Below are 26,589 nucleotides of genomic sequence, written 5' to 3' on the forward strand. Positions count from 1 at the left end.
GGGACTGCAACCGGCTCGGAGGTGGCAGCCAGTCTCCGGATCACAACCATACCCGAGGTCAACAAGACGAGCAACCCGCAAACCAGCGAAACGTGAGTCAGTCACCCGGCACCTCCCCTTTTCCCCCCGTGACCTATGCATCTCAAGTTCAAACACGAGCTCAAAAAGTAGCCAAAGATTATAAGAACGCAGACCTAATGAAATGTCAACACTATCGTCACAATCACTAGAGCCTACCGAAGGCATGGACATGCAAGCAGAGGCACACGCACCTGAAGTTACACCCTTAGCACAGGAAGCAGAACCAGCGTCATTGCAACCGGCAATGAAAAAGGCAAGATACCACACAACAGCCCTACAACACCTTGAAGCAGATTTTAAGCAACTAAGGGACGAAATGAAAGAAATGCAAACCAGTCTAGAGGCCAAGATAGCTCAACAGGTTGCTGCTCAAGTTGAGGAGGCGCTAAAAACATACACTCAACAAATAATGAGCCAAATGCGCTCCCTGTTCAACGAGCTCCTCAGGAGCCAGGCAGAGGCGATGGTCTCTACACAAGTACAGGCTGCGATGGCTGCATTACCGCGCCAGGAAGAGCGCGAACGACCCAGAGCACGTCGATCTACCAGCGTAACGCGACCCACTCCTTACCCTACAGCGGGCGCTCCGCAAAATCATCAGTAGAACAATGGCGACTAATCTGGTGGTGTGGCAGTGGAACTGTTGAGGGATTGCTCGAAAACGGGGCCTTCTCACGCAGTACATTGCCGCTCAAGATCGTCGACCCGACATTCTCCTACTCCAGGAAACTAACCAAACACCTCATCTTGCAGGCTATACGGCGTATAGCCATAATTCTGCATTGGCCATTCTTATTCGTAAAGATATAGCAGCAAATGTTGTCCACAGCACGGAACAGAGCCTCACTGTACGCGTCTTTCCAACTAAAATTGTCAAGAGCAAGGCACAGCCCCACTTATTCATCACAAATGTTTATAGCCCGCCAAAACAGAAAGTAGACTTCTTCAAGGAGGTTGCGAATCTGCGGCCAACGAAGTATTTTGATCATCTAATAGCAGGCGACTTCAACGCGCCACACACTTCATAGGGATACACAAAAAACTCCTCCAAAGGTTCCGCACTACTATACCATATGCAACAGGCCCAGCTAACTCTCCTTAACGAGACCGACTCCCCGACGCGGCACGGAAACTCCGTAGAAAGAGATACCACGCCTGATCTCGCCTTCATTAAAGGACGACTGTCAGCGCAATGGGTTAACACGCACGATACTTTAACGAGTGACCACACTGTCATACAGATGTTTCTGCAAATCAAAGGATTCCCAAAACGCCAGCGCAAGCATCGCCTGACGGATTGGAATGAGTTCCGAAAGACACATGTAGGAGACTTCCAAAACATGCACTTGAAAGATTGGGTAGAGATGGTCAGGCAACGAATCCAGTCACACACGAAGGAAATAATAGAGAAGTGGGAGCAACCAAGCACGGACAGGCATCTTCTTCATCTCTGGGAGGCACGACACGCCCTCATTAAGAGATGGAAAAGAAATAAGCTCAACCGAAAACTACGCTCACGCATCAACACGCTCAACGAGCAGATCGTCCACTACACTGAACATCTCACTCGTGAGCAGTGGTACGATACGTGCAACAAGCTCAATGACACATTGAATATGAGCTCCACGTGGAATCTCATCCGATCACTCATTGACCCAACCCAGACAAAGACGGAAACGTCCCATAAGCTCCGAAAGCTGCTCGAAACATTTGAGCATACTGATGACCTATTCAACGAGCTTATAACAACACACATTGCGGATACAGCGCAACCACAGTATGCCGACTACAAAAGCGCAGAGCCAGAAAATTAGGGTCTCACCGGCCCAATCACATTAGCGGAACTACAGCGTGCCTTAGCAGAAGCAAAGCCGAATAAAGCGCCAGGACCAGACCAAATTACGACAACACAGCTCTGCAACCTTACAGAAGCCGATCATGCATTCTTACTTCAGCAAATTAACAATGTGTGGGACACGGGCAGCTTGCCAGAAGAGTGGAAGACAGCCAGCATCATTTTCATTCCGAAGCCTGGCAAGCCCCAAGCCATAGCGAATCTGCGTCCAATATCGCTAACATCATGCGTCGGCAAGCTAATGGAGCGCATCGTGCTTAACAGACTTCTAATTCACCTTGAGCAATCACAACACCTACCCCATAATTTGATTGGATACAGACATCACTTATCTACTCAAAACGTTCTGCTGCAGCTACACGAAGAAATCACGAAGGAAACAAGCAGCGCTCAACTTAAAGCTATTCTTGCCATAGACCTCAAGAAAGCTTTTGACTATGTTAACCACGATGCTATGCTGCAAGAGCTCGAAGCTACTGGCTGCGGAACCAAGCTTTATGACTATATTAGGGACTTCTTACGGAGTCGCACGTACACGCTACGAGTAGGCGACATCACCTCAAAACAGTATCCCCATCCGCAGAGAGGTATCCCGCAGGGTTCCGTGATCTCGCCCACTCTCTTTAATCTTGCCATGTGCGTAGTCCATAGAGCGCTACGAGACATCCCCGACATCAAATATGCGATCTACGCAGATGATATCACCATCTGGATCAACACGGGTTCGCCAGGGCATATCCAAGAAACTCTCCAACAGGCTATGAACAGGGTGCATGCGGCTGCTCAAACTATTGGCCTTAGATGTGCGCCGGAAAAATCTGAGTTGCTACTGGTCCATCACAAAAGATGGAGACCGCCCACCATACAAATTGTAAACGAAGGCGTGCCGATTTCCCAACCAAAATGTATTAAGGTACTCGGTCTCCATATCCAGAATGATGGAGGTCCCGCTGCGACGGTGCATCACCTGCTCAGACAAGGAGAACAGGTGCTGCACATGATGCGTAGGGTCTCCATCCGAGCAAATGGAGTGAAAGAGGCGGATATGCTTCAACTAAGAAACGCACTAATTATGTCGCGCCTGCGCTATCACCTGCCCTATACCAATCTCCGCAAGCAAGATATCAATCGCCTTGATGCGCTCATCAGGACGGCTACAAAGCTGGCCATCGGCATCCCGTTTAGTGCCAGCACTAAGCTCCTACTTGACATCGGTTGCCATAACACGGTGGAGGAACTAGTCAGCATTCATCGTCGTTCCCAAGAACTACGTTTGCAGCGCACGTGTCAAGGTACGCACATCCTCCACAGCATCGGCCATCGTCCAGAAGCTGCGCCCCTTCTGAACACGCGCCCACTACCCCCGAAACAACGCGAACTTCTAACCATAGCTCCACTGCCACGCCACATGACTCCAGAACGAGGCAAGAAGAGGCGACGACAGCGAGTTGCCTACTTCAAGAGGTACACGGCAAGACACCCTGACGGCATATACTTGTACGCTGATGCTAGCGTTGGTGCACGGGGCTCCGCTATAGCAGTCATGAATAACAACCTCCAAACTCTACATACTGAGTTACTCCCAGAGACAGATCCGACCTTAGCGGAACTGACAGCCATCGCAACTGCGATCAAACACATGCCCCTTAGTAACTCAGCCTACCCAAGAATCATATTTACCGACTCCATGGCGGCTTGCAGGAAATTGTTGCACAACGATCTACCTGCCCACACTTCGACATTTATTCAAGAGCACCTTCAGGTTCCTCTGGAAATCATCTGGATACCTGGTCATGACGGACTGCCGGGAAATGAAAGAGCTAATCAGCTCGCCTGCGAGACTTTGAACCAGGCACCCTGCATTCCGCGACAGCCCAGACGAAAAGGTGGGCTCCCCTGCTTCTGCGGCTATATCAAGAGGCAAGACACAAGTTCCCCAAGCTCAGCAAAGTGCTCACCCGTGAACAGGGTGTACTAATTCGTCAGGCCCAGACTGAAACACTCCCTACACCAGCGCGAATGCACCTCCTCCGCGACCTCTTACCTGAAGATCCCCCACCCTGCCGATACTGTGGCAAACACCCGAACACATCCCATATCCTCTGGTCCTGTGGACCACCCCCCCCTCTCCTTCCTGCCCCCACAAATCTTTCCCCTAAACCCCATGCCGGGTGGCTGACAGAAGCAGCCAGCGCCGACGGCCAACGGTACCTTGCGGCGTTTATCAGTGCTGCACTGAAGAATGCCGCAAGCGAGGCTCTGGACTGAGGGCCTTTCCACGTTACCACCGAACATGAAAATAAAGTTTTTTCTCTCTCTCCGGTTGCGCAGGCGTTCCCGAGGAACTCCCGCACTGTTGCCGGCTTGAGCTTCAACGCCGACCGCCCGTCGCACCCGCAGAGCGCGGTGCAGCAGCTCCCCAAGGTTGGAGCTAAAGAATTGCAACGCTACGTTAATCGAGTACCCCCTTGCGTCGCTATGGGATTCCTCAACGTTAACTTCGCGCCTACAAAAGTGAACGCGTTTCTCGCAGCGATGAAGGCGAGTTCTCGTTTTTACGGCTAACGTGTTTAGATGCATGTCTGCACATTACGTGCTCTTTTTGTAAAACTCTCTTTCTTGTAGACTTCTCATTTCGGCTATCGATAGACTCAAGGCTATCTCTGAGACAAATCTTTAACAAGACTCGTTTTTTTTTGTATTCGTGCAAACACCGTGAGCACTCCTTAGTCTAACTGACCGATGAACTATATGGTCGTGCTTAATGACAGTAGTCTCAAGGAAATTTTTTTTTTACTCACTAATGGAGTGTTTCCACCTATACAACCCGAAACAGGGTCATTCTGGAAAACGTAAAGACATTCGCCGGCAAATAGTAACCCTATAAAACTGCAGGTACCTTTTAACGTTACACAAACATGTCAGCAGAGCATCTCTGGACTTGTATGCGTTCTAAATACTTTTTTTATAGGAAATGTTGACTCATTGGCATTATGTTTCAGCCGTTGTCACTGCCTGCTCTGGCAGCGTCTGCCCTCTGCTTCAGAACATCTTTATACGAGCTCGTGCTGGGTGGGATATATTGTAGTGCCAGATGGAGAACCGCCTCTGGGGGCGACCGATGCAGGCTGCGTTTTCCTCAGTGCCTGACGTGTCAGTGACGATTATACTAATGTCATCGAATTTGAGGGAATGTTTAGTAGTTCTGTGCTACGTGTGCCATTTAGACAATGCACATGACATGCGTAGCCAACAGATCCGATTGCGTCAAAGTGCGAACGCTGAAAGAAAAATAGAGGACTATAGACATTGTTGAAGTTGGAAAACCACGGGGAAAAAAGAATCTAATTCTCCTAGTATGGATCACGTAAAGGTGGACGGAGTGCACAATCATTGCGTATAGAAACTCTAACTCGATTGCTCCAAGTGGATCGCACTCCCACATTTCAGGTTTCTGTTTCGGTGAACGCTACTGACCCCGCCCTGTCTCTCCCATATTTATAGGTGATGTATGACGCCATAAGGAATCATGCCAGCCATTTGCTCTTTTTCAGAGCCTACATATACACCACGCGCTCAGGGGAGAGGCTCGCCCGAGAAACGCAAAGTATACCGTAAGTGTCTCGGACATCGTCAAATACTTCGTTGTAAATTGCCGTGTCTAAACTAATACGTGTTGAAAGTTTTACAGATCACCTAGATTCTGTTGCGCTATAGCTGGATGCGGTATCAAAAAGCTTCTTGCTGCGTGTCTGTAGAGAACGACGTGACCTCCAAGAAAGTAAACGTTTCTTTCGTGCACTTATTTATAGAGGCGGTAGTCTATCCAAAATCACATTAGTTATAAGAATTATTTGAGTTCTAGCAGCACCATGCCTACTACAATTGAAGTATAAGAAATCAAAGGATAATAAACATTTCTTAACTGTATGAGTAAGTAAGAGCGAGGGTTTACTTGCGATAAACTAATATTCCCAGCAATAAGAAAGAGGCAGAAGGGACAACCCTGCTACAGGTAGAAGTCGCACGCATAACCTTCGCTTCTCGTGTGCGACTCAATAAGATTCGTATCATGCTACACGTGCGGTTGTCCGTCCACCAATATTCTTGTCCATGTATTCATAGCTTAGCCCTACAAGTTAACAGTTACGTATCTGTTTTGTGTGACAAGCTGTAAAGCGCATGTTTCAGTGGAAAGGTAAAATTTCTATACCCATATTGGCTGGCTGTTGTGTGGTGGCCTTTTTATTGTTGTGCTATAATATAACTGCCTATTCAGGAGTGTTAATCCGAACGTTCTGTGCTATATGCATTGTTTGCAGAGATTAAGACTATCTGAAGGCTATTTCTGCGTCATTTTGGTGCCGCGTACTCTTGGCGCAGCTACTGTAGCTTAAGTTGCGATTTCCTCAAGCAGCAACCACTGTCATCGCTACTGAAAGAATTGTTTTATTTCGTATAACGTGTCCACCAGTTGATCTCCTCTATGATATGCTATCGACATCCGTAGCGTTCCTTTCAGGTGGCCAGAGGGTACATATAAGTTCGAAGAAAAAAAAAAACTTTCAGAGCTACTGTTGCTACAGTACAAGATTTTGCCGCAAAGGGAGCCAGCAGAGCTGATGGGTAACGCGAGACACAGATTCTGTGTTGGCGGGTGCGAGAGATCTCGAAATTAGTCAGTTGAAGCACCATCGCAAAGAAGCTTCCAGAATTCCTTGCCCTTAATGCATTGGCAAATTCGGGAAATAAAGGTCAGCGAGTCAGCCACCGCTTCCTTTTCCTTTCAGGAACCTCGGCCTCGTCATCTTGCAGACGCACATCACGCCCGCCGAAAGAATGCTTGCGGCGAAATGCACGGTGCATCTGATTTCATACAAGTCAGGTCGGCGTCAACGGGACGTGCCCACCTTCGTGAGTTCTCTTACGCGTGCGCTAAAGTTAACAGTAATGTTTGCTTTAAGACTTTGCAGAGCATTTCAGCGAATTCCTGAGGCATGTTTGTTTAATAGTTTCTATGACCGCAGCGCTGATCTCTTCGTAGAACATTCGGTTTGTATGTGGAAGGTTCTGGGAAACGCTTCGGTGTTTCTAATGGGTAGAGATGTCCCCAGGCCTAGTGCTTGGCTAGTTGTAGCTGTTTTCGTCTCGAATGAAATTTCAAGGCGTCGTTTCTTTGGCGCACCTTGTCCCAACATAGACGGCCTTGTTGTAAGGCACCCACGATGGCTCCGGGATTAAGTCTATATTTGCCGTCTGGTACATACCTGCAAGATGCATACAAGGGCGCCTCCAACCAGATTCTAGGTCATTACAGGACCTCAATGCTCGGGAAGAGGTGTTTGGGCCACAATGCGAGAGCATTTTAATAGGTGCTTTGGGGAGCCGCATGGGAAACTCCCGACATGGGAACGTTCCAAAGAGGTTGATGTGTTTCAAGCGTTAGTGTTTTCACATTTCTCGGCAGGTGAACCCGCCAACAAAAATAAGTACACGTGTCTGGACAACGTGATTCCTCGTATGGTGAACTTAAACAAACTTAAACAAACAAATAGACGGACGGCATGCACAGCACTATACTAGCGCCGTTCAGCTCCGTATTTGGTGCTGCAGTCGTCATCGTCCCATCGTTAACGCGTCGTGGGTGTTTTTGTCGCTTGTCTTGCCGCCATCGTTGCTGTGTCGGTGGCCGTCGTCGTTGTCGCTGTAGTCCCTTCAGCATTTATATATATATATATATATATATATATATATATATATATATATATATATATATATATATATATATATATATACATATATGGTAGAGCAGTTTTTGCTATGACAGCTAACTCTGAAACATTGTGATTATAAGAGAGAGAGACCAATTTTAGTTGATGTCCGAGCACTTCTTTCTGGAAATAGAGAAACTCTATGAAATGTCGCCCCTACTAAACATGGGAAATCAAAACGAAAACGACAATTCATGTTTTCAAATTTTTCTCACTTTGCACGGGGTATTTTGCCTCTCTACATTGAATCTGCACAATTTATCAAAATTACAATGCCTAATATTAAGAAGTGGGAGGGAGGGCCGGCAGCAGAAACTGCTGGCTGTGTCTTGACGTTTCTGTGTGGAAGCACATGTTAATTTTTTTTATCTTCACAAACAACGCGATGCTTTTGAACCAGAATTTTTATGTGCTGCGAAGTATTAAAGAAAACTAAATAAGCCTAATAATCCTAATGATCTTCCTGTAGTGAAAATGTTGCTCCCACTTAATAAGCATAATTCTTTTTAAGGTTCCATGAGATAAAATGGGAACCCTTCCAACTTGGTGGTTACATGTGTTGTCCACCATAGGTTTCCTCAGTTTTGGGCAGTTGTAATCATGTTCTGATTATTCAGCAACGATTTCTTCATGTGCCGCATATTTTGTTTCTATAATAGTGCACTTTCTCCTACAAATAAATTTCTGGTCCTTTGAGTAGGAAGCTTCGCTTTTCTGGTTTATTTTTGTTGTGTGATAGATTTTGATTTTATACCAGCCAACCTATTACCAATGAAGTTCGTAAACTTCCAGTGCATGTAACCCAGGCATGTGACTGAGGCAGATGATCCCTCTAGTTTCGTGGTCTATGCACACATTTGTTAAAGATTATATACCTTTTTGTACGACCCACAATCAGCAGCAAACTTGGAGCAATAGAGACTGTCAAAAGACACATTGCGGATCTCAATGACCACAGTGAGAGGGCTGGTACACACAGATTTTATTGCGCTGCCAGGAGGGGGAGTTTTTTTAAGCGATTTGCTGATTTTGCCTGTTTAAGAAACTGCTCAGGGCAAGTACTCTTCTGGTGCCCTTTCACGATCCACAACATTCAAATGCATTGACGAAGGCAGGTGTTTGCAGTACGATATAACTGCTGGAATACCGCAGGTATTGAAAAAATATTTAGGAGGGTATGCTCGCGGTTTTGAACGAACAAGAGGGCGCGGTATGGGTACATTCATCCTTCTCTTCTTATTTTTTCCATCTATTTTTTTCAATGAGGCCCGGCCCTATTTTCCAGCATCTTTCAACTTTTTCGCGAGCCAAATTTATATTTCGTAAAACTTGACACTCGTAAAACGGTAGAGAAAGTCAAAATTCGTAAAGATTGCGAAAAATTCGGGAAAGCTGCCACGTATATGATTTCTATAAACACGCGGTAACCTGTGTTTGTAGTAGTGTAGCCCTATGGGGAAGTTTCCATAGAGTGGTGGTATAATGGTTGTGGGGACGACAGGAGCAGACCGGTCTATCGCCCAAGCACAAACCTCCTGAACACATCCACTCACGCCTACTGCTGCGCGCGCAGGACGTGGTCATTTACACGGTCGACAAATTCAGAGCTCTGGCGGGAAACTTCAGCATCATGTTCTCAACGTCCCTGGGCGTCATGGTGTACGTGGCGAAGGAGAAAGTCCTTTACGGTGAAAAGAATTCGACTGGTAAAGCATGCGAGCGCGGCAGCTTGTATGACCACGATGTATTGTGCACAACTAAGAACGCTCAACGCGATTTTAAGGTCAACACCGCAGAATCAGCGTGCTACCAGATCTACGACCAGTACGACAGGTACCACTTCGTCACCTGGGAGGACATGAATACGATAGAGACCAAGGTACGTAAATTCGTGGTCATTTAGTTATTAGTGGACATTTACCGAGGCCCTTTCTGTGTGCTCGCGTTGTATGTATCCGCGTGATCGAATCTTTTGGGAAAGAACGGTAGCAATCACAGTTGACGCCGCATGGGGCGGGGTGGCGGCTGGGGGCGAACAAGTAATTTCCTGGTTACGCCATTGGCGTGTTATAATCGCAGAGCCAGCACGGTTCTTTGAGTGCGTAAATTTGAGAGTGACTATGTTAGGTGTTTCTTTTTCTTGCGCTGACATTTTCATTATGCGCAATAGTGGATGATGAACGCCCGTTTAATGGGCAATGAAACGGAATGTTATACAAAAATCTAGAGTAGCAGCATGCGCTTGTTGGTTTTCCATACTGGTGTTAAATGCGATCACACAGCGCTTGTGGTGTCGATCGTCTCGTCTCGTGTCCCGTCTACGTTTTGCTCTGTTAACACCAGGATGAAAAATCTAGAGCGACAGCAACGGCGTTTTATGGCCTCTTTTCTTCATTACCACTCGCAGGTCGCGACACTTCATTGTGTGCATTCGCATACTTTTGAAGTCAGAGCGGCGATATCTATAGTCCCTGATATTGTGGTCACAGTTTTTAATGCCTGAGCATTAGGGGTGTCAAAATATAAAAAAGTAAATGTGAGTGAAGTGTGGGAAGCCGGTCACATGGCGCATATATATTGTGACGCTCTTAGGTGCATAGTGGGTTCACGAATATGACGCGCTTAGGTGCATAGTGGGTTCACGCCTCAACAAACAGTATGCGGGGGCACCGAAGGGTAATGAACGAGGACGACGACGTGTGGCTGGCTGGCTGAATCTCGACAGGCGCTCAGTTGACCAAGGCCATCGCTTCTAACTCTACCCGGCTTCAAAGTAACGTCTTTTGTGGGCGTAACAGAGTGGCGGAGGTGCCGGGGTACGACAGAACGTACCACGGAGTCGCAACATCTAGAACTACGCCGGAGCCGTCGTCTTGCCGGTCTCTTGCCAACGACCTTCCCTATGGCTCAGAATGGAGGTGGACAAATGCCAGCTGTAGTTTCACCTTCTCAAAGGTCAGCGCCAGTTGGACCTTTGCGGCACTACATGGAACCACGCTCGTTCGCGGGAAAAGTGGGCGAAGACGTCGACGAGTGGCTGATGCACTACGCAAGGGTGAGCCGCTACAACCGTTGGGATTCTGTCACTCAGCTTGAATATGTTGCACTCTTTCTGAGTGAGACAGCGCTGATGTGGTATGAAAACCACGAAGACTCCCTAACAACGTGGGAGCACTTTGTCGAGGAAATTAAGAAGTGTTTTGGCGACACCCACGCCAAACAGCAACGCGCCGAGAGAACACTTGCTCAAAGAGCTCAAGCTCCTGGAGAAACATGCACTATATACATAGAGGAAATCCTCAAGCTGTGCAAAATCGTAAATCCGCAGATGTCCGAGGAAGACCGAGTCGGACATCTCCTCAAAGGAATTGCAGAAGATGTGTACAATTTCCTCATAAGTCGGGAACACGTTGATTCCGTCTCAGATGTCGTGCGTCATTGCCGTACGTTTGAGACGTTGAAAACACGTCGCATTGTGCCAAAGTTTGGACGCCTGGCGAATGTGACAACCATTGCCAGCGTTGATGAGAGCCCGTCTGCCGATCTTTCGTCTACTATACGGCAGATCGTGCGTGAAGAACTGCTGCGGCACCAGGAACTTGCGCGCGACGTCATACGACAACCTGACGCTTATTGCCCGCAACACATGGCGCCTGCCGCACCCTGCGCTTCCTGGCAACCGGCGGTATGTGTCACAGACGTCAACAACAGAGGTGCTCCATGGCCACGTGAGGACACATTTACGCCCGAACACCGACCAGCAGAACACCCTCGCCCCAGCAGGTTTGCACGCAGACCGACCGTTCCTCCTGTGCAGCAGGCTCAGCCGCTCCGCTCTGCTACACGACCCCCCACGGCTGAGCGCTTCGAAGGGCAGTTCATCGATCGTCGTTTACCTGTGTGCTATAGCTGTGGCGACTTGGGTCACATTGCCAGGTACTGCAATCGCCGCCAACCACCGAGGTTCGACCGATCGACGATGTCTAGGCGGTACCGCGCTCCTCTGGGCGAAACATATTCGCCCTCGCACACATATTGAGGAAGCTTGCCTCACCAGCACCCGGAGCCGCTACGGAACCGTTCTCCAGCATCCGATCGCAGCTTGACACCACCACCCGCTCCTCGTGTAAGCCGGTCGCCCTCTCCGCGGCGTCGATACCCGTCGCCACCTCCGGAAAACTAGTCAGCGCGGCCGTTGGAGGTGAGGTCGCTGGACAATCTTCGATATCGACAGAGATACCTCCAACCATTTGTATGTTTAAGAATAAGGTGTTTGTATTAATTGACGGGGTTTCATCCATGGCCTTAGTGGACACGGGAGCAACTGTTTCAGTGATGAGTCTTGCGTTTAAAAGCCTCCTAGGACGAAAGGTGATGTTTCGCTGGGACCGTGCCGATACGTTTCGCGGAGTGAGTGGGGAGTTGTTGTATCCTGTGGGCGTGTGTAATGTAGACGTTACCTTGGGTGGTCAAATATTTAACTCGGAGTTCGCTGTTCTACCTCATTCTACGCATGACGTAATCCTGGGTCTTGATTTTTTGAAACTGTGTGGTGCCACCGTCGACTGCAAAACGGGTGAAATCAGTGTAGGTACGAGCTTTGCTGCGGCGTTTATAGAAGCCCCACCGTATCGTGAAAGTGTGCTTTGTGTATCCCGGGATACAGTTGTGCCTCCGTTATCCGCAACGTGTGTTTCAGTCGCCTGTTTCCCCGCCACCGACGGAACGTTTGACGCTACCGTGGAGCCCGTTCACCTGAGTTGCATCAAGAGGAATGTACTGATACCGTATTGCACGCTGTCAGTTGTTCAGGGACGCACCAACTTATGGGCCGTAAACTGTTCGAGTGAACCTGCAATACTACCACAGGGTCTGAAACTTGCCGCCTACCATGAAGATCACGTGCTATCGCTCGCCATTTTTACAGAGGCCCTTGATTCTGCGGATGAGCGCCATTTCGCTAATGTCTGCCCTGCGGCGCACTCCTCATTTCTGACTATGGTAAACAAGTCGCTCAGCACTAAGCAGCGTCACGAAGTGGCGAATATTCTGCTAAAGCATGCCCGACTGTTTGACTTCTTCCAGCAAGAGGGACCACCATTGTTTCCTCCTTCTCGTATACACCATCGCATCGATACGGGATCTGCCCAACCGCTGCGACAGAAACCATACAGAGTCTCACCGTCGGAACGCAAGGTGATCAATGACCAAGTCCACGAAATGCTAAATAAGAATGTAATCCAAGAATCCTGTAGTCCGTGGGCAGCGCCAGTGATCCTGGTTAGAAAGAAAGATGGTACATGGCGATTTTGTGTTGACTACCGCCGCCTCAACACCATCACTAAAAAGGACGTATATCCTCTTCCGCGTATTGATGATGCTATCGACTGCCTCTCATCAGCGTCTTACTTTTCGTCTGTTGACTTGAGGTCGGGGTACTGGCAGATTCCTATGCACGAGGCGGACAAGGAGAAAACGGCATTTGTAACACCAGATGGACTTTTTGAATTTAATGTGATGCCGTTCGGGCTCTGTAATGCGCCTGCAACTTTCGAGCGCTTCATGGACAACATCCTGCGTGGTTTGAAGTGGGAAGTATGCATGTGCTATCTAGATGATGTAGTGATTTTCGGGCGCACGTTCAGTGAGCACAACGCACGTCTCGATCTTGTGCTAGACTGCTTGGACAAAGCGGGTTTGGTGCTCAACTCGAAGAAGTGTCATTTTGGAGAGCGCCAAACACTCGTTCTGGGACACCTAGTGGATAAGGACGGTATACGGCCTGATCCAGCGAAGACTGCTACGGTGGAAGCCTTCAAGCAACCTCGCCATGTAAAAGAGCTACGCAGTTTCCTAGGGCTTTGCTCGTACTTCCGCCGGTTTATTCGTGGATTTGCCAACATCGCGTATCCGCTGACATGCCTCCTCCAGAAGGGCGTTCCCTTTGAATGGACTCCTGAATGTGAAGCTAGTTTTCGTGAGCTGAAGTCTCGTCTGACGTCTCATCCCATTCTCCGACACTTCGACCATGCGGCTCCCACAGAAGTTCATACGGACGCTAGCGGTATTGGCATCGGCGCCGTCCTTATTCAACGCGTCGACACCAAAGAACACGTCGTCGCCTATGCGAGTCGTTCTTTAAGTAAGTCCGAGCGTAACTACACCGTTACAGAGCAAGAATGTCTTGCAGTTATTTTCGCAGTACAGCGCTTCCGGTCGTACCTGTACGGGCGCCCCTTCACTGTGGTGACAGACCATCATTCTCTCTGCTGGCTGGTTAATCTCCGTGATCCGTCGGGCCGGCTTGCGCGTTGGACACTCCGTTTACAGGAACATAACTTTACCGTTTCTCATAAAAGCGGCCGCCGACACGCCGACGCTGACTGCCTCTCGCGCATGCCGCTTCCAACGACGGACTGTGACGCGGACAACTTCGACTGCTATATCGCATCACTGGAGCCGGGATTTCCTGATATAAATACCTTCAAGGTCGAGCAACAAAAAGACAGAACTTTAGAACCACTGCTCATTACTGCAAGGCAATCAGCACCATCCACTCGTTTCTGTGTTCGTGATGGGGTTCTTTACAAAAAGAACTATTCCACTACAGGCCCACGATATCTTCTGGTGGTCCCGGAGAGTCTCCGTGTCTCCGTCTTGCGCGCTATGCATGACGATCCAACATCCGGACATTTGGGTTCTGCGCGAACTCTCTACCGCCTCCAAGAAAGGTTCTACTGGCCTAAAATGCGCCAGACGACCGCCCAGTATGTGTCCAGCTGCAGCGAGTGTCAACGTTATAAGCGTCCGACGAGTGCTCCTCCTGGTCAACTCCATCCAGTGCCACCCCCCAGCTCTCCCTTTGAGCAAGTTGGCATCGACCTCCTCGGTCCTTTCCCGCGTTCATCCGATGGGAATCGCTGGATTATCGTGTGTGCCGATCACTTGACACGCTACTGTGAGACAGCTGCAATACCATCGGCTACTGCAACCGAAGTGTGTATTTTTCTGCTGCGTTTTGTCATTCTCCGACATGGACCGCCCAGAGTCATCATCAGCGATCGTGGGCGGCAGTTCACTGCAGACGTGGTCGAAGATGCTTCGTCTATGCGCTTCAAGGTTTCGACATTCCACCCCGTATCATCCCCAAACAAATGGCCTTACGGAACGCACGAACAGAACTCTTACTAACATGCTGTCCATGTATGTCGAGTCAGATCATAAGAACTGGGACAGCGTGCTACCTTTCATTACGTACGCATTTAACACCTCAAAGCATGAAGTTACGGGCTACAGTCCCTTCTTTCTTCTCTACGCTCGTCCGCCTCGTTATACACTAGACACTATCTTCCCGTTTTCCAGCCACGATAATCTTTGTATATCAGAGACAGTCTGTCTTGCTGAAGAAGCCCGACGACTTGCTTCGTTACGCACTCTTGTTTCACAAGACCGCTCGAAGGCACGCTGCGATCGCCGACGCCGACACGTGATATATGACCCTGGTGATTTAGTGTTGCTCTGGAAACCAACCAGGAAACGTGGACTATGTGAAAAACTGCTGGCCCACTATGTTGGACCCTATGTTATTACGGAGCGCATCAGCGAATTAACCTACCGCATAGCACGTCTCACATCAAATGGCCGACGGTCAGCAAAGACTGAACTTTCGCATGTCGCCCGTTTAAAGCCCTTTATTTCTCGACAGCCTGTTTGACTTGCCCGGCGGGCTTCGTCTGCGCGGAGGGAAATGTGACGCTCTTAGGTGCATAGTGGGTTCACGAATGTGACGCGCTTAGGTGCATAGTGGGTTCACGCCTCAACAAACAGTATGCGGGGGCACCGAAGGGTAATGAACGAGGACGACGACGTGTGGCTGGCTGGCTGAATCTCGACAGGCGCTCAGTTGACCAAGGCCATCGCTTCTAACTCTACCCGGCTTCAAAGTAACGCCTTTTGTGGGCGTAACAATATATATATATATATATATATATATATATATATAATGTATACACAGACGACCATCAGCTTCACTTCGAACCTTGTAGAGGATGGTCATGGGTCGAGTTAGCTACTGAACACTTTGCAGCGTGGTGCAAGCTGTTTAAATCATGATCCTGAGAAATGAAAGTTAGGCGTAATGCTCACGCGTTTCTCTCGCATTTACTGCTATACCGCCTCTTAATTTTTTTCGCTTTTTTTTTACCAGATCAAAGACTACATACACAAAAGTGATGGGTGGGCCGTCTTCCATCCCGACTTAGACGTCCGCAGGGTTTGCGGTTCCGACAAGAACTTGGAGCGTGTGATTGCCTTTGCCACGGCTGTAAAGAACCGCTCTGGAGGATAACCTCGCCACCGCACGGTGTCACAATTCATCTGGGACGTTTACGATTGTCCGGCTTCCTTTCCTGTAATGCGAGCTCTCTTTTGGGATTTGTTATACCGTATGACCGATGAGCAAAGCTCAACCTCTCAACCTGGCTTTGACGAAACTGCGCGAAGCTCGAGCCCTGACCTTTGTGTCAGCCAACCTGGCGCTGCACAAGCCACCGATGGCGATTGTTTTTTCAACCTTTGAAGCCTTATCTATAAAAGAAAAAATATGTGTGATTTGTTTTTCCGTCTTTGGGTCAGTTTCTAGGCAAGGCAGGTCTTTAGTATTTAATGAAACTGAGAAGTGCGGGCTAGACGTTGCAATGCTTTCGCCAAAGTACCGGCGGCGATGCTTATTTCAGCCTCGTAGGGCACCGACTCTAGTATTGGTGGAATGACTCGCCGGGCCTCTCGGAAGAGACTGGAAGAGCCGCATTGTCCTTTTCTTTTTTCGGCGTGAGGCGCCTACAAGTAAATTCATGAGACTTATATCATAAGACGTTGTTACAGAAAGCAAGAAACCATCCTAGATGTTTCGTTTATTTAGAGTTGTCAAATAAAACATAACTAGTGCAAGTACGAAAATGCCGCAAACTTCAAAAAGGAGGGGTGTTAATATTTTGCTACCTAACGAGCGCTAGAGTTCGTCTTCCTAGAAATGTTTTGTTGGCAGTCAGACTGTGAGTGAAATTGTTTGCTAAACTCGGCATTTACATACCAAAACGATGATTTGAATGTTGGGTACGCTGTATATCGGAGGTCTTTGTATTAACCACATGGGTTTCTTTATTGTCCACACACCAGAGGCGTAACCAATGGCAGCATCTGACAATGTAAAGGTCCCCCCTACCTCTCCCTCCCTTTTTAAACATTTGTGTGTACCAGTGATACCCAGCATAAAAATTAATTTCATTAACTTGTTTACACTGTCAGCTCTATGTTTGGCTGTAACAGGCGTGGATGTATACAGTCATTACAATACACTCAATTTCCATGTAGGAGGGAAAACATCGCACAATAACCGCATAAATAGTCTAAGTTGCAGCAAGAGACTTGTACTCATGGTGGAGTGTCAGGGACAATGAAATTGAAGATATAATCCCCGAATATCAATATATCGGCGTAGTAACCACAGTTTAAGGCAACATGCAGGTTCCATCTCGCAGCAGTCATTTCGTACTATCCGAGAGGAGAAAAAAAACATACTATCGTTAACGGGAGCTGGGATTAGTCTTTCTAACGAAGTAATTCGAGCGTTCAGTTTTCTGCGTACTGGTGTGTAACTTAAAATGAACGCAATAGTATCTCGTGGGTTGTTCTAGGTTCTAGAGAGAAAGGCAAGGTCAGCCTGGTTACATCGCTTTGGGTGAATAACAGCAGCAGTACTTGTTCAATATAAACCGAGATGCAAGACTAGATTTCGTCTACTTTTGACCGGTTCCTTTGTGCTTAAGGATACCGCACAGTTCTCGCGTATTCATTAATAGGCCTAATAATGTTTTCTATGTTAAGCATTTAAGAACTGCTATGGCACTTTTCAATTAACGCCTGATGGCTTGCAGGCTTGCTCGCTCTGGCACCTACATTTGCTAGATGGGTGTTCCAAACAAAGGTCTCGTGAAAATTCTACACCGAGGTACCTAAAATATACTTTTGAAAGCACACTACCGCCATCGGTATATTGATAACACAGAACCTTTTTTTTCTAGACACGCTTATGAATACTGTTTATCTAAGGTTGACTTCCGCGTGCCAGGAATCTCACCAACTGTTAATTTTTCGCAGATTAGCGTTCAGTTCGACATGATGTGAGGATGCAATTGTCTTATACACTAATCAGACATCTGCATATAATGTCACTGGTACGAAGACACTCGCCTTCCATTCTATGTCCGTTTGAAAAAATTTCCTCTCTGTGCGACTGGCGCCGAGTGAACGGTACGGAAAGTTGTATTCCGCCCCAATCGGAATGCGGCCGCCGTGGCCTGGACTGAAGTCGCAACCTCGTGCTCAACAACGCATCAACGTAGCCAGTGCGATGGATTGTTAGGTCCCTCATACGCGCTCAACTCTGCTTACCAGCGCAAATTGTTGTTCCGGTTGACTCGGAGAGCAGTTGGCACGATTGAAGAGTAATGATGGTGAGAAGTCCGCGCTGTGGCCCTGCATTAACGTCCTTACAATTTTGTTTTTGCTTGCTGCTCAGAACTCTACCATTGTACTTGCCCGTTCTGCTATAATTCGATGTGGGCTTCACCTTATGTGTACATAAATAGGTTAATTGAATAAAGTGAATGACAGCAGTGACTTAGCGAACGTATCGTCGATAAGCCAATGCCTTTCCAGTCAATGCCTTGATTTGTGAGTGATAAGTCTGCTGAGCCACTGCTGCAGTTGCTAATATGAAGACGACCTCCAAGCTTTTAGATGTGTTTGCATTCTTAGAGTACTTCAGCTGTTTTGGGGGGGTTACCTATCCATGTATGTATATATGTATGCATGTACGTTTTTATGTTTGTGTCTAACAGATTTGAACAGAATAGTTCGCGTTTGAGGGGGTAGCGCGTCGATCTGCTGTGCTGAAGTAACAGGGTTCAAAGCCAACCATCGGACCAAGTTTCGTCAACGAGTATGTAGCAATGTAGACACCCGTGCTGCTCTTCCACGAACCTTTCACGCCAGCATGGGTCACTGTAAGATGCGGAACTTGGTAGGTGCTGCTGTCCGAACAAACTATTTGACGCCGATCTAGAGTACTCAGTCCGTGCTGGTCTACACTGAAACTATTCTATGCCAAGTTGGGTCGTTGGGTGTGTGTCGGTAGGTGTGTGCCGTTTTTTAGTGAGCGACTTTGATGCCAATTTGAGTATCAGGTATGTGCCACTGGGAATGTGTCACTCTACAATGACGAAAGAGGTGGTTCCTTAAATTTCTCCGATGCTCAGCGTTCGCGTGTGGCGACGCACCATACATTTCGAAGGCCACGTGCAGGCTTCGCTGTGGCGGCGCAAGATGGCGCCGATTTTTCTAAGGGAAGCCCGAAAGAGGAGTGCCGCTGCAGTACACGGCTCATACATAACTCGTTCCGACAGTCGCTACACCTTTTGACGCTATATTGATTCAGTGCTAACGCATTATCGTCGGCAGTCATGAGATAGGTTCCACAGTGTTTTAAGTACGCAGATACCGATGAGCGATGTTTAAAAAAAAACGTACTATCAAAAAGTATTCCAATTCATGCCTTGTTCGCCTGTGAATAACAGTAATTCCTGCCCGTGGCGCATATACAAATCCCTGCTTCCAATGCGGGCTTGGTCCATTGGTCTCGAAATTTAGTCATATTATTTGTGCCTCTTAGTCACGTGCATTGTGGCCTAATCCGTAGGCCAACCATACGCGTCTTCTGTTCTCTGTGTACATTGTTACTTTGGGAAGCATGTTAGCAAAGTGTAAGCGCATGTTCAAAAGAATTGGACAAATAGTGGCACAGCTGCATCCGACAAGTTCCAACATGTTCTGACATGTTTCAGCAAGTTTTAACAGTCGAAGTAACCACGTCTCTGCATATAATTTGACGCGTCAGTTTGCACCTGTTGGAAGCTTCTGTTGGAAACACTGCGGATGCACTTCTTGGCACGACTAGCCGTGCACCGCACCGGATGGTTTCTGCGCACACGTATTTCACTCTTCACTCGCCTTAATATAGCTGTGGTTGAACGACGCAAACCGATTTGTATTTGTCCCTGTGACGCCGTGTCGGCATGTCTACAGCCGGGTACGCCTCTCTGTCAATGCGTGGCACAGAATGTGACGCTTGAGGTTGTCCTTCCGGCTGAAACTCTTGCAGCAGACCGAACACTTGTAGGCCTGCATGGCATTTGAATGCAGTTTCCGGTGGCGCGCAAAGTTGGAGGAAGCGTTGAAGCCGAGGCCGCAGTCTGCGCAAACGTAGGGCTTAATTTGGCCGTGAATGTTAAGGTGCTGGTTAAGGCTGCTGGCTTGGGGGAAATCCTTCTGGCATACATAGCAGATGAATGGTCGCTGACCCGTGTGAGTCCTCTCGTGGGCAACAAAGTTGCCGCTGGATGGAGGAGATAACATAAACATGCTTCAAATGGTGTGGATTGGTTTAGTCTGACAACTAGTTGCTTGTGCACTTATGCTGTGCTTTATACACAAAAAGCATACTACTCCAAGGTAAACACGTTGAGCATAAGTCCAAACAAATTTACACAACCTTGTGCTTAACAGAAAACACTGCTCGCATACCTAAAAATAAGCGCCTGCAAATAGAGTAGCCTGCATACTTTACGTATGCACCGCTTGAAATATACCTACAACTAACAAATGCGCCTCGTGAAAATAACCTGTAATTTTGGGCTGAATAAATGTATTATACGGCTACTACAACATATATGAAAATACCGCGCCTTAATACATTGAGACGATATGTTAGCTGTCCAGCGTGGAATTAGAAATATCAGGTACTCCATTTTTTGGCACGAATATGTGCCCGGACCTAACGTAAAAAAGGCATTGCATGTTACCGTACATGTGATTGGTTGAGTAGGAGCAGTAGCCACATTTGTGCTTCCCTTGTTGCCTTTGAACATTTTTCTGCATTGGGCGTCCCTCCAAGTGTTCAGCTGAGCACGGGTAGGCGCCACATGTGTCGCAGTAGAATACCGCATGCCTGGAGACCTCGTTCTCCTCAGCTCCTTGAACGAAGTGGCAAGCATACAGCTTGATTTTATTACCGAACTCTAACGGGCCACGGCGCTTGTTCTGTCTTTTTCATTTCTTGAAATGCTCCAAGAAAACGTTCCAGGCATGGCGTTAGGATGAAAACACGCTGAAGGATTAACAACCAACACAACAATAATCATTGTCCTTATTTGCCTCACTGTGCGCTCATTTGGCAGACACGACGCGAATAGTAAAGTGTACAGTCTTTAAGAACTCTAGGTTGATACACACTGCCAGCATCACATGTTCAGTGCATTTGTCTACTCTTAGAGAGCAGCTGTGACAGAGCACTGAACAATTCAGCAGTACTGAAACACAGGAATCTTAAACTTTGTACTGCCAAAAGCTGTCATTTCACACATTTCAGTGTACTGGGCTCGACTCTTGTTTGGATAACTGATGCAGACGGACGCTCAAAACAGAATTGCATGTCCGTGCGAAGCTGAAAAATGCTAAGAATGTTAATGATTTTTAAAAGAATAAATTACAATAATAAATTGAGTTCCTTCCCTCATGCGAATGACGACAGTCACATCAGGAACAGCGTATCAGTCGCCTCCTCCCACAGAAAGCACCACAGAAAGGTCTGCCGCACTTGTCCTTAGTTTATCTTTCATTGTACTGTATTGGTTTACTTGAACGTCGGTCCTTCAGTCAAGGACATAATGACATGGGCCATCAGCATTCATTATTCGCAGGTTTGACGCATAATCACTGTCATCAATGCGTGTGTCCAGCTTGGGACGGTGTTGGCTAAAGACGATGTGGACAACATTGGTTCTAATGCGAAAGCATTATAAGCCCGATTACGGGAAAATTCATCGGCGCAGTCGGCGTGACCGAAAGGAAGTATCAAAAATGGCCGACGGCGCAAGGAGTAAGAACACTTTAGAAAATGCTCGCATTGGCGTGATTTCTCAAGGAGGTTCCTGTAAACAAATTAATGGCTTTGAAAAAAATTTGGTAACATAATAAAAAGCAGTGAAGCCCACTTCAACGGCCCTAAGTAGTCATCCGAGTTATGAACGCCTCGCGGGCAAGCGAGCGCATTGAGACACTTGACGCGTTTTGATTTGGCCTTACCGAGGCGCAGTTAGATTGCAAGCGAGAGCTTGCGCGGACAAGGAACGCGCGGGAGAAAAAAAGGCACATTCCACCAAAGTGACTTCACCGCTTTCGCTTTCCCACACGTAAGCAGTCTTAAGTGTCCTTGCCGCATATTTTTTATGCGAAGCATATTACGAGAGCTCAACCCAGCTCCTCAAGAGCGGCGGCGTCGCCTTCAATACCACGTGACACCGTGACGTCACGACAGAGGAGAAACGGGGCTCCAACTCGCGCCGTCGCGGCGGTATATAAGCAGCTGCGCTTGCCTCTGCTAGACACTCACGAGGTGAGGTGCCTCCTGGAGACAGAGCTGCTCGTTGGAATGAGAAGCGAAGGTTGCGGCGTGCTACAGAGACTGCTTTTCTAGGTGGCTTTGGCTCAACTCTTGCAAGATGGGCTGGGTGGGAATCGAACCAGGGTCTCCGGAGCGTGAGACGGAGACGCTACCACTGAGCCACGAGTACGATGCTTCAAAGCGGTACAAAAGCGCCTCTAGTGAATGCGGTGTTGCCTTAGAAACGAGCTGTTTCTAAGGCTCAGGCGTGCGTCGCTTGCTCAGGCGCACATTTCGTTTTTAGCTGCAGACAACAACCACAGCAACAGTAAAGGGGCAGTCGCTGCCAACGGACTCCTATGGCTTTTGCTTTCGCTATATTACAATTCTACCTTGATCATGCAAAGGGCACTGTGCCAACTAATGCTAACTCCGTGATTCAAAGCCTGCGAGCGGCATAAAAATGTGGCTTTTGAATGGCGTTTTAAACCTTTGAATCCTGTGTGGGCGCAAAAACAATGAAAAATAAAAAGAAAATAAGGACTTTTGGTGGTGCCAACTACCATGTCGTTCCGTAGGGAAAGCTCTAAATATTCATCCATCCGTAGTGCCCATAGTGGAATGTTTAAAAAAAAGAAAGCTAATATCGACGTTGATCCGCTCTGCAACCATTTGAATTATATGTGAGTGACGTATGCTAAACTACGTTGGTGGGGAATCGACAATGCGGGAAGTTAGCTAAATTGCGTGGTATCTAAAATACCAATTTCATATGCTGCCGTTTTCTGCTAACACTGAATTATATTCAGGAGCGTAACTTATTTTTCTAGCTATATAAGCCTAATACTTGATTATAAGTCCCCATTGCGACGTATAGCACCTACTGCTTCAATGTTTAAGCTACTGCAGTGCTGTTGAGGGTCACCGTCAAATGTGCGGCCCATATAATCTTCCGTATCGGAAGGTGCATTTCCCGTATTGTCTGCTTCGCCTAAACACAGAGAAAATAATAGTGAATCTCAAGTGAATGGCCATGGTTTACTAACCAGAATGTAGCTGCGACGAATATGGCGCGGCTTTTGACTGCAGGAACTCTGGTGTTTGAGGCCTTAAACCTGCAATAAATGTATTATGTACATGAAATTTGACAGTTACTCGATCCTAGTTATTATTTTTTTTTGGTCCGCTACTGTGATTCGGATGACTTGTCTCCTTCTTCCCCTTATTCTCTATTCTCTTGCTGATATGTTTTTATACTTTCGCGGACCTCGATTTTCAACGCTACTTCTGTACCTTCATTGAAATCTCCACCAAAATTTGTAATAATCGGTGATAGTCATTGTTTCGAAACACCTCTTCACAAAGTCCGCACGTACAGTGTTTCTATACCGTCGTATACAAGCGCCAGTTTCAAAACACCCGTCCTTGCAAAGCATGTGCCTCAAATAGGTGGGAGCTGCTTACATTAAAATCTGACTAATATTCAGTGACATGCTTATTTCTCACGATTGTTAACAGGCGGCGAATCGAGAAACCAAAATTTGCGCCTCTTCCAAGAACCTTAAAGGCAATGTACGTGCGGTTCATGCCACGTATTTCAAGCATACTCACCGAGCTTGACCATGATGTCGTAGTTCGTCTTTTGGTTGGCGTAACGAAGCTTTTTGGTACTGGACAGATCCTCCCATTCTTTGTCGCTGAAGTACTTGCGTATCTTTTCAAAATTGTGCGTCGACATATCACGCACCTCTACACCGCAAGCTTCTTTGCCTGCTCCTCCTACACATTCACAGCGTGGCTCAAATCTTCTTCGTCTTCGCATAATTCTATTAGCTCCCATGCCTCGCAATATTGCCCGCTTTGTCGGGGATGCTCAGTGGATTTTGCATTCTATTTCTGGGCACGAGGTAGCGGGTCTTATTCCTGGCTGCAGCTGCCACGTTCCGTTATGATTGAATGAAGAAATGGTATTGTACCGAGCCCTTGGTACACGATAAATATTTGCTTCGTGGTAAAAATTATTGTGGAGATTCTTCACAATACCGCCTCTCATAAGCAAACTGTGTTTACGGGTTCTAAGACCTCGTTTTCTCATTTCTTTTTTTTTACAGCGACAGCTTTTTAAGGGCTCACTCCTATTGTTTTGATGCCCACTGGCGACCGTCGCAGGAATCTCGAAATACTTTGGAATCTTATAAAGAAATAAAGAGAACAATTGACCGTGCCCCAGCGTATTCGAATGCCGGTCTCTTGAGTTATACATTTATTTTCCTTTTTTTTTGTGTTATTTCTTTGGTAACTAATTTCTTTTCTATTTTCAATCATATTAACACCCGATTCGTGGCCTATCCCCCATAGTGGGTTTGTGCCATTAATTGAGGCATCATCATCATCATCATCATCATCATATCATAATCATCATCAACCGGTCTCGCAGAGCATCCATCGATCGTAGGTTTTATTTCTTAGTCACTCGCTCGATGCTACCGTAGCAAGAAATACTGCGCATGGAGAGTACAATCATGCCGCTAGATGGTATATGATTGCCTGATGTCACGCTGGGCAGCTTATGTATTGACAACTCCAGAATCTGTGCTGACAACACTGTCCAAATAAACAAGGATGGTTACGACATCTAGGTTCACGGTGGCTCTCTCGCTTGGTACTGTGGCCCAATTTCTCGTTTGTGCCTCGAATCAAATTGTTTCTTCAAAGCCGAAAGGGTTCTTGCTTCCGATTACCTTACGTTTTGATCCGTCTCAAGGATTTGAGCGATAAAACTGCGGAAATCATTGCACTGTGCGTTCAAACGTCTGTGTGGCCTGTCTGGTGAGCTGCATTAGCCTTCCTTAAGAACAAATTGCCTTTCAAGCAAGCCGGTGGTTGAATAAGAGAAGTGTTTGTGCGTAGCCGGCCTCCGTAGATAAATGAACTTGTTCGTGGCGTTGCTTCACTGCTACAGGTATGCGATACTTGACTGTTTCCTACTTTAATAGGCAACGCCACGCTGTGACTCGTGTTCCAGTATATCACATAACATCCTACAATGCATAGGAACAAACTTCTATCGTGCTCTGAGAAGTTAAATACGGATATTGTGCGCTGATAAAACGAGGCTAAGAACTCTTAGGTTGGTTGGTCAGTGTGTTTGGGGATAAAAACAAATCAAAGTTCCGTTTGTGAGTCGGGGTGCATTTTTTTTTATAGCTACCTGATCTGTGTGATAAGTTAGTTTGTGTGCGACGGCTGGCGCTTATTCGTGTTCGCAGTAGAGAGTGTTCGAGGTAGGGTCCAGGCTTGGGTACACATCAGACACCCGCTGCCCGTAGTAATTCTCACACCCTGGGGAGACGTGATAAGTAACAGCCAGTCGAACCAAGTTGCGTTTCTTCCGACTGGTTTCCGAAATTTAGCGAGGGTTTTCTCTTGAGCACTGTTACTTCTATGAGTGTAAACGCATCATTTGAAAGTGAGTCGAACCCGTTGTAATCGAATTTGGCTCTGCGCCAGTGTCGGAAAGCATACTATAGCGGCGCAGTGGCAAGGCAGAATGCTCCAAATCTGGAACGAGTGCTGTTTGCAGTTGCTTCAAGTTTTTTTTGCGAGCAAATAAACTGACAACTCACTGCATTGAATGAGAAAACAGATCTTCTGCTTACACCGCTAAACTAAAGCATAGAATCGAAATGATATATCGCCTCGGGGCATAACATGTGTAGTGATCAACTTCAGATCTTCGGGGCTACTTATTGTGCCTGCTACCGGTGCCTGCGGACTAAAGCACATTAGCGACAATATTCCCGCTGCTTAAAGCGTTAGTGACACTAATGCTGGGACACGAAACAATATTAACCAAACCAAATGAAGCTTAAGCCTAAACTATTAATATATTAAAGCGCCTGCTAGATAAAGCACACTCTGCGATTTGAAACGCCAGCAAAATATTTTTTAAAAAATATTGGACGACGCATAAGCTTCGTCCTTAAGAGTGGAACGCGACAGTATTCAAAGATCCCTGACTGCTTTTCACGCTTCCCAGCAATTGCAGCTTTTGTAGTCATAACGTTTGCCAGAAACGCTGGCGGCGAACGCCATACGCACGAAGGCGAACATACGCAAGAGACGCGGCCTCTTGCATGGGCCGGTCCCAGACGTCGTGCACAGCCGCGCCAAAAGATTACATCATTTTCAGGTTTCTACTATAGTTTCGCAATTTTAGTATCTAATTCTGAAAAAGATATGACATAAAAGGCATGCGCTGTCGGTGTTTTGTTCCATGACTTTTGTTTGTGGGCTCTCATCCCCAATATACGGAGGAATAACATGGCCAAGACTGTAAGACAAGGTATGAGCAACTTTAGTGATAGAATGGTGTGGCAATA

General features: G+C 47.3%; 2 protein-coding genes across 3 annotated transcripts in view; one reads left to right on the plus strand and one right to left on the minus strand.

Annotated features, from left to right (window-relative positions):
* LOC129385168 (uncharacterized) overlaps positions 1-16,315 on the plus strand; it is a 41,168-nt gene extending 24,853 nt beyond the window's left edge. The window contains exons 4-7 of one of the 2 annotated variants that reach the window (XM_055071383.1): positions 5,441-5,550; positions 6,727-6,850; positions 9,281-9,586; positions 15,914-16,315. In XM_055071383.1, coding sequence (XP_054927358.1) covers positions 5,441-5,550; positions 6,727-6,850; positions 9,281-9,586; positions 15,914-16,054 — 681 coding nt within the window. In that variant the 3' untranslated portion in view covers positions 16,055-16,315. The remainder of the gene's footprint in view (positions 1-5,440; positions 5,551-6,726; positions 6,851-9,280; positions 9,587-15,913) is intronic. The other variant, XM_055071384.1, reaches the window with a different exon arrangement.
* A 3,239-nt stretch (positions 16,316-19,554) lies between these two features.
* Positions 19,555-24,010, minus strand: LOC126532214 (zinc finger protein 711). Its single transcript, XM_055071385.1, has 4 exons — positions 23,819-24,010; positions 23,254-23,322; positions 20,633-20,798; positions 19,555-20,161 (listed from the first exon to the last, which is right to left on the minus strand). The coding sequence occupies exons 1-4, from the start codon at positions 23,943-23,945 to the stop codon at positions 19,846-19,848; spliced, it is 678 nt and encodes a 225-aa protein (XP_054927360.1). The 5' UTR covers positions 23,946-24,010; the 3' UTR covers positions 19,555-19,845.
* Between the last annotated feature and the right edge of the window lie 2,579 nt (positions 24,011-26,589).

Source organism: Dermacentor andersoni, chromosome 5 (genome assembly GCF_023375885.2).
Source record: "Dermacentor andersoni chromosome 5, qqDerAnde1_hic_scaffold, whole genome shotgun sequence".
NCBI classification, from domain to species: Eukaryota; Metazoa; Arthropoda; class Arachnida; order Ixodida; family Ixodidae; genus Dermacentor; species Dermacentor andersoni.

Coding starts and splice junctions, on each gene's coding strand:
- LOC126532214 (XM_055071385.1), bottom strand. CDS start 23,945: ATGTCGACGCACAATTTTGAAAAGATACGCAAGTACTTCAGCGACAAA. Junction 20,799..23,253: donor TTCGTCGCAGCTACATTCTG/GTTAGTAAACCA, acceptor ACTTCGTTCAAG/GAGCTGAGGAGAACGAGGTC. Junction 20,162..20,632: donor TCCTACTCAACCAATCACAT/GTACGGTAACAT, acceptor TCCTCCATCCAG/CGGCAACTTTGTTGCCCACG.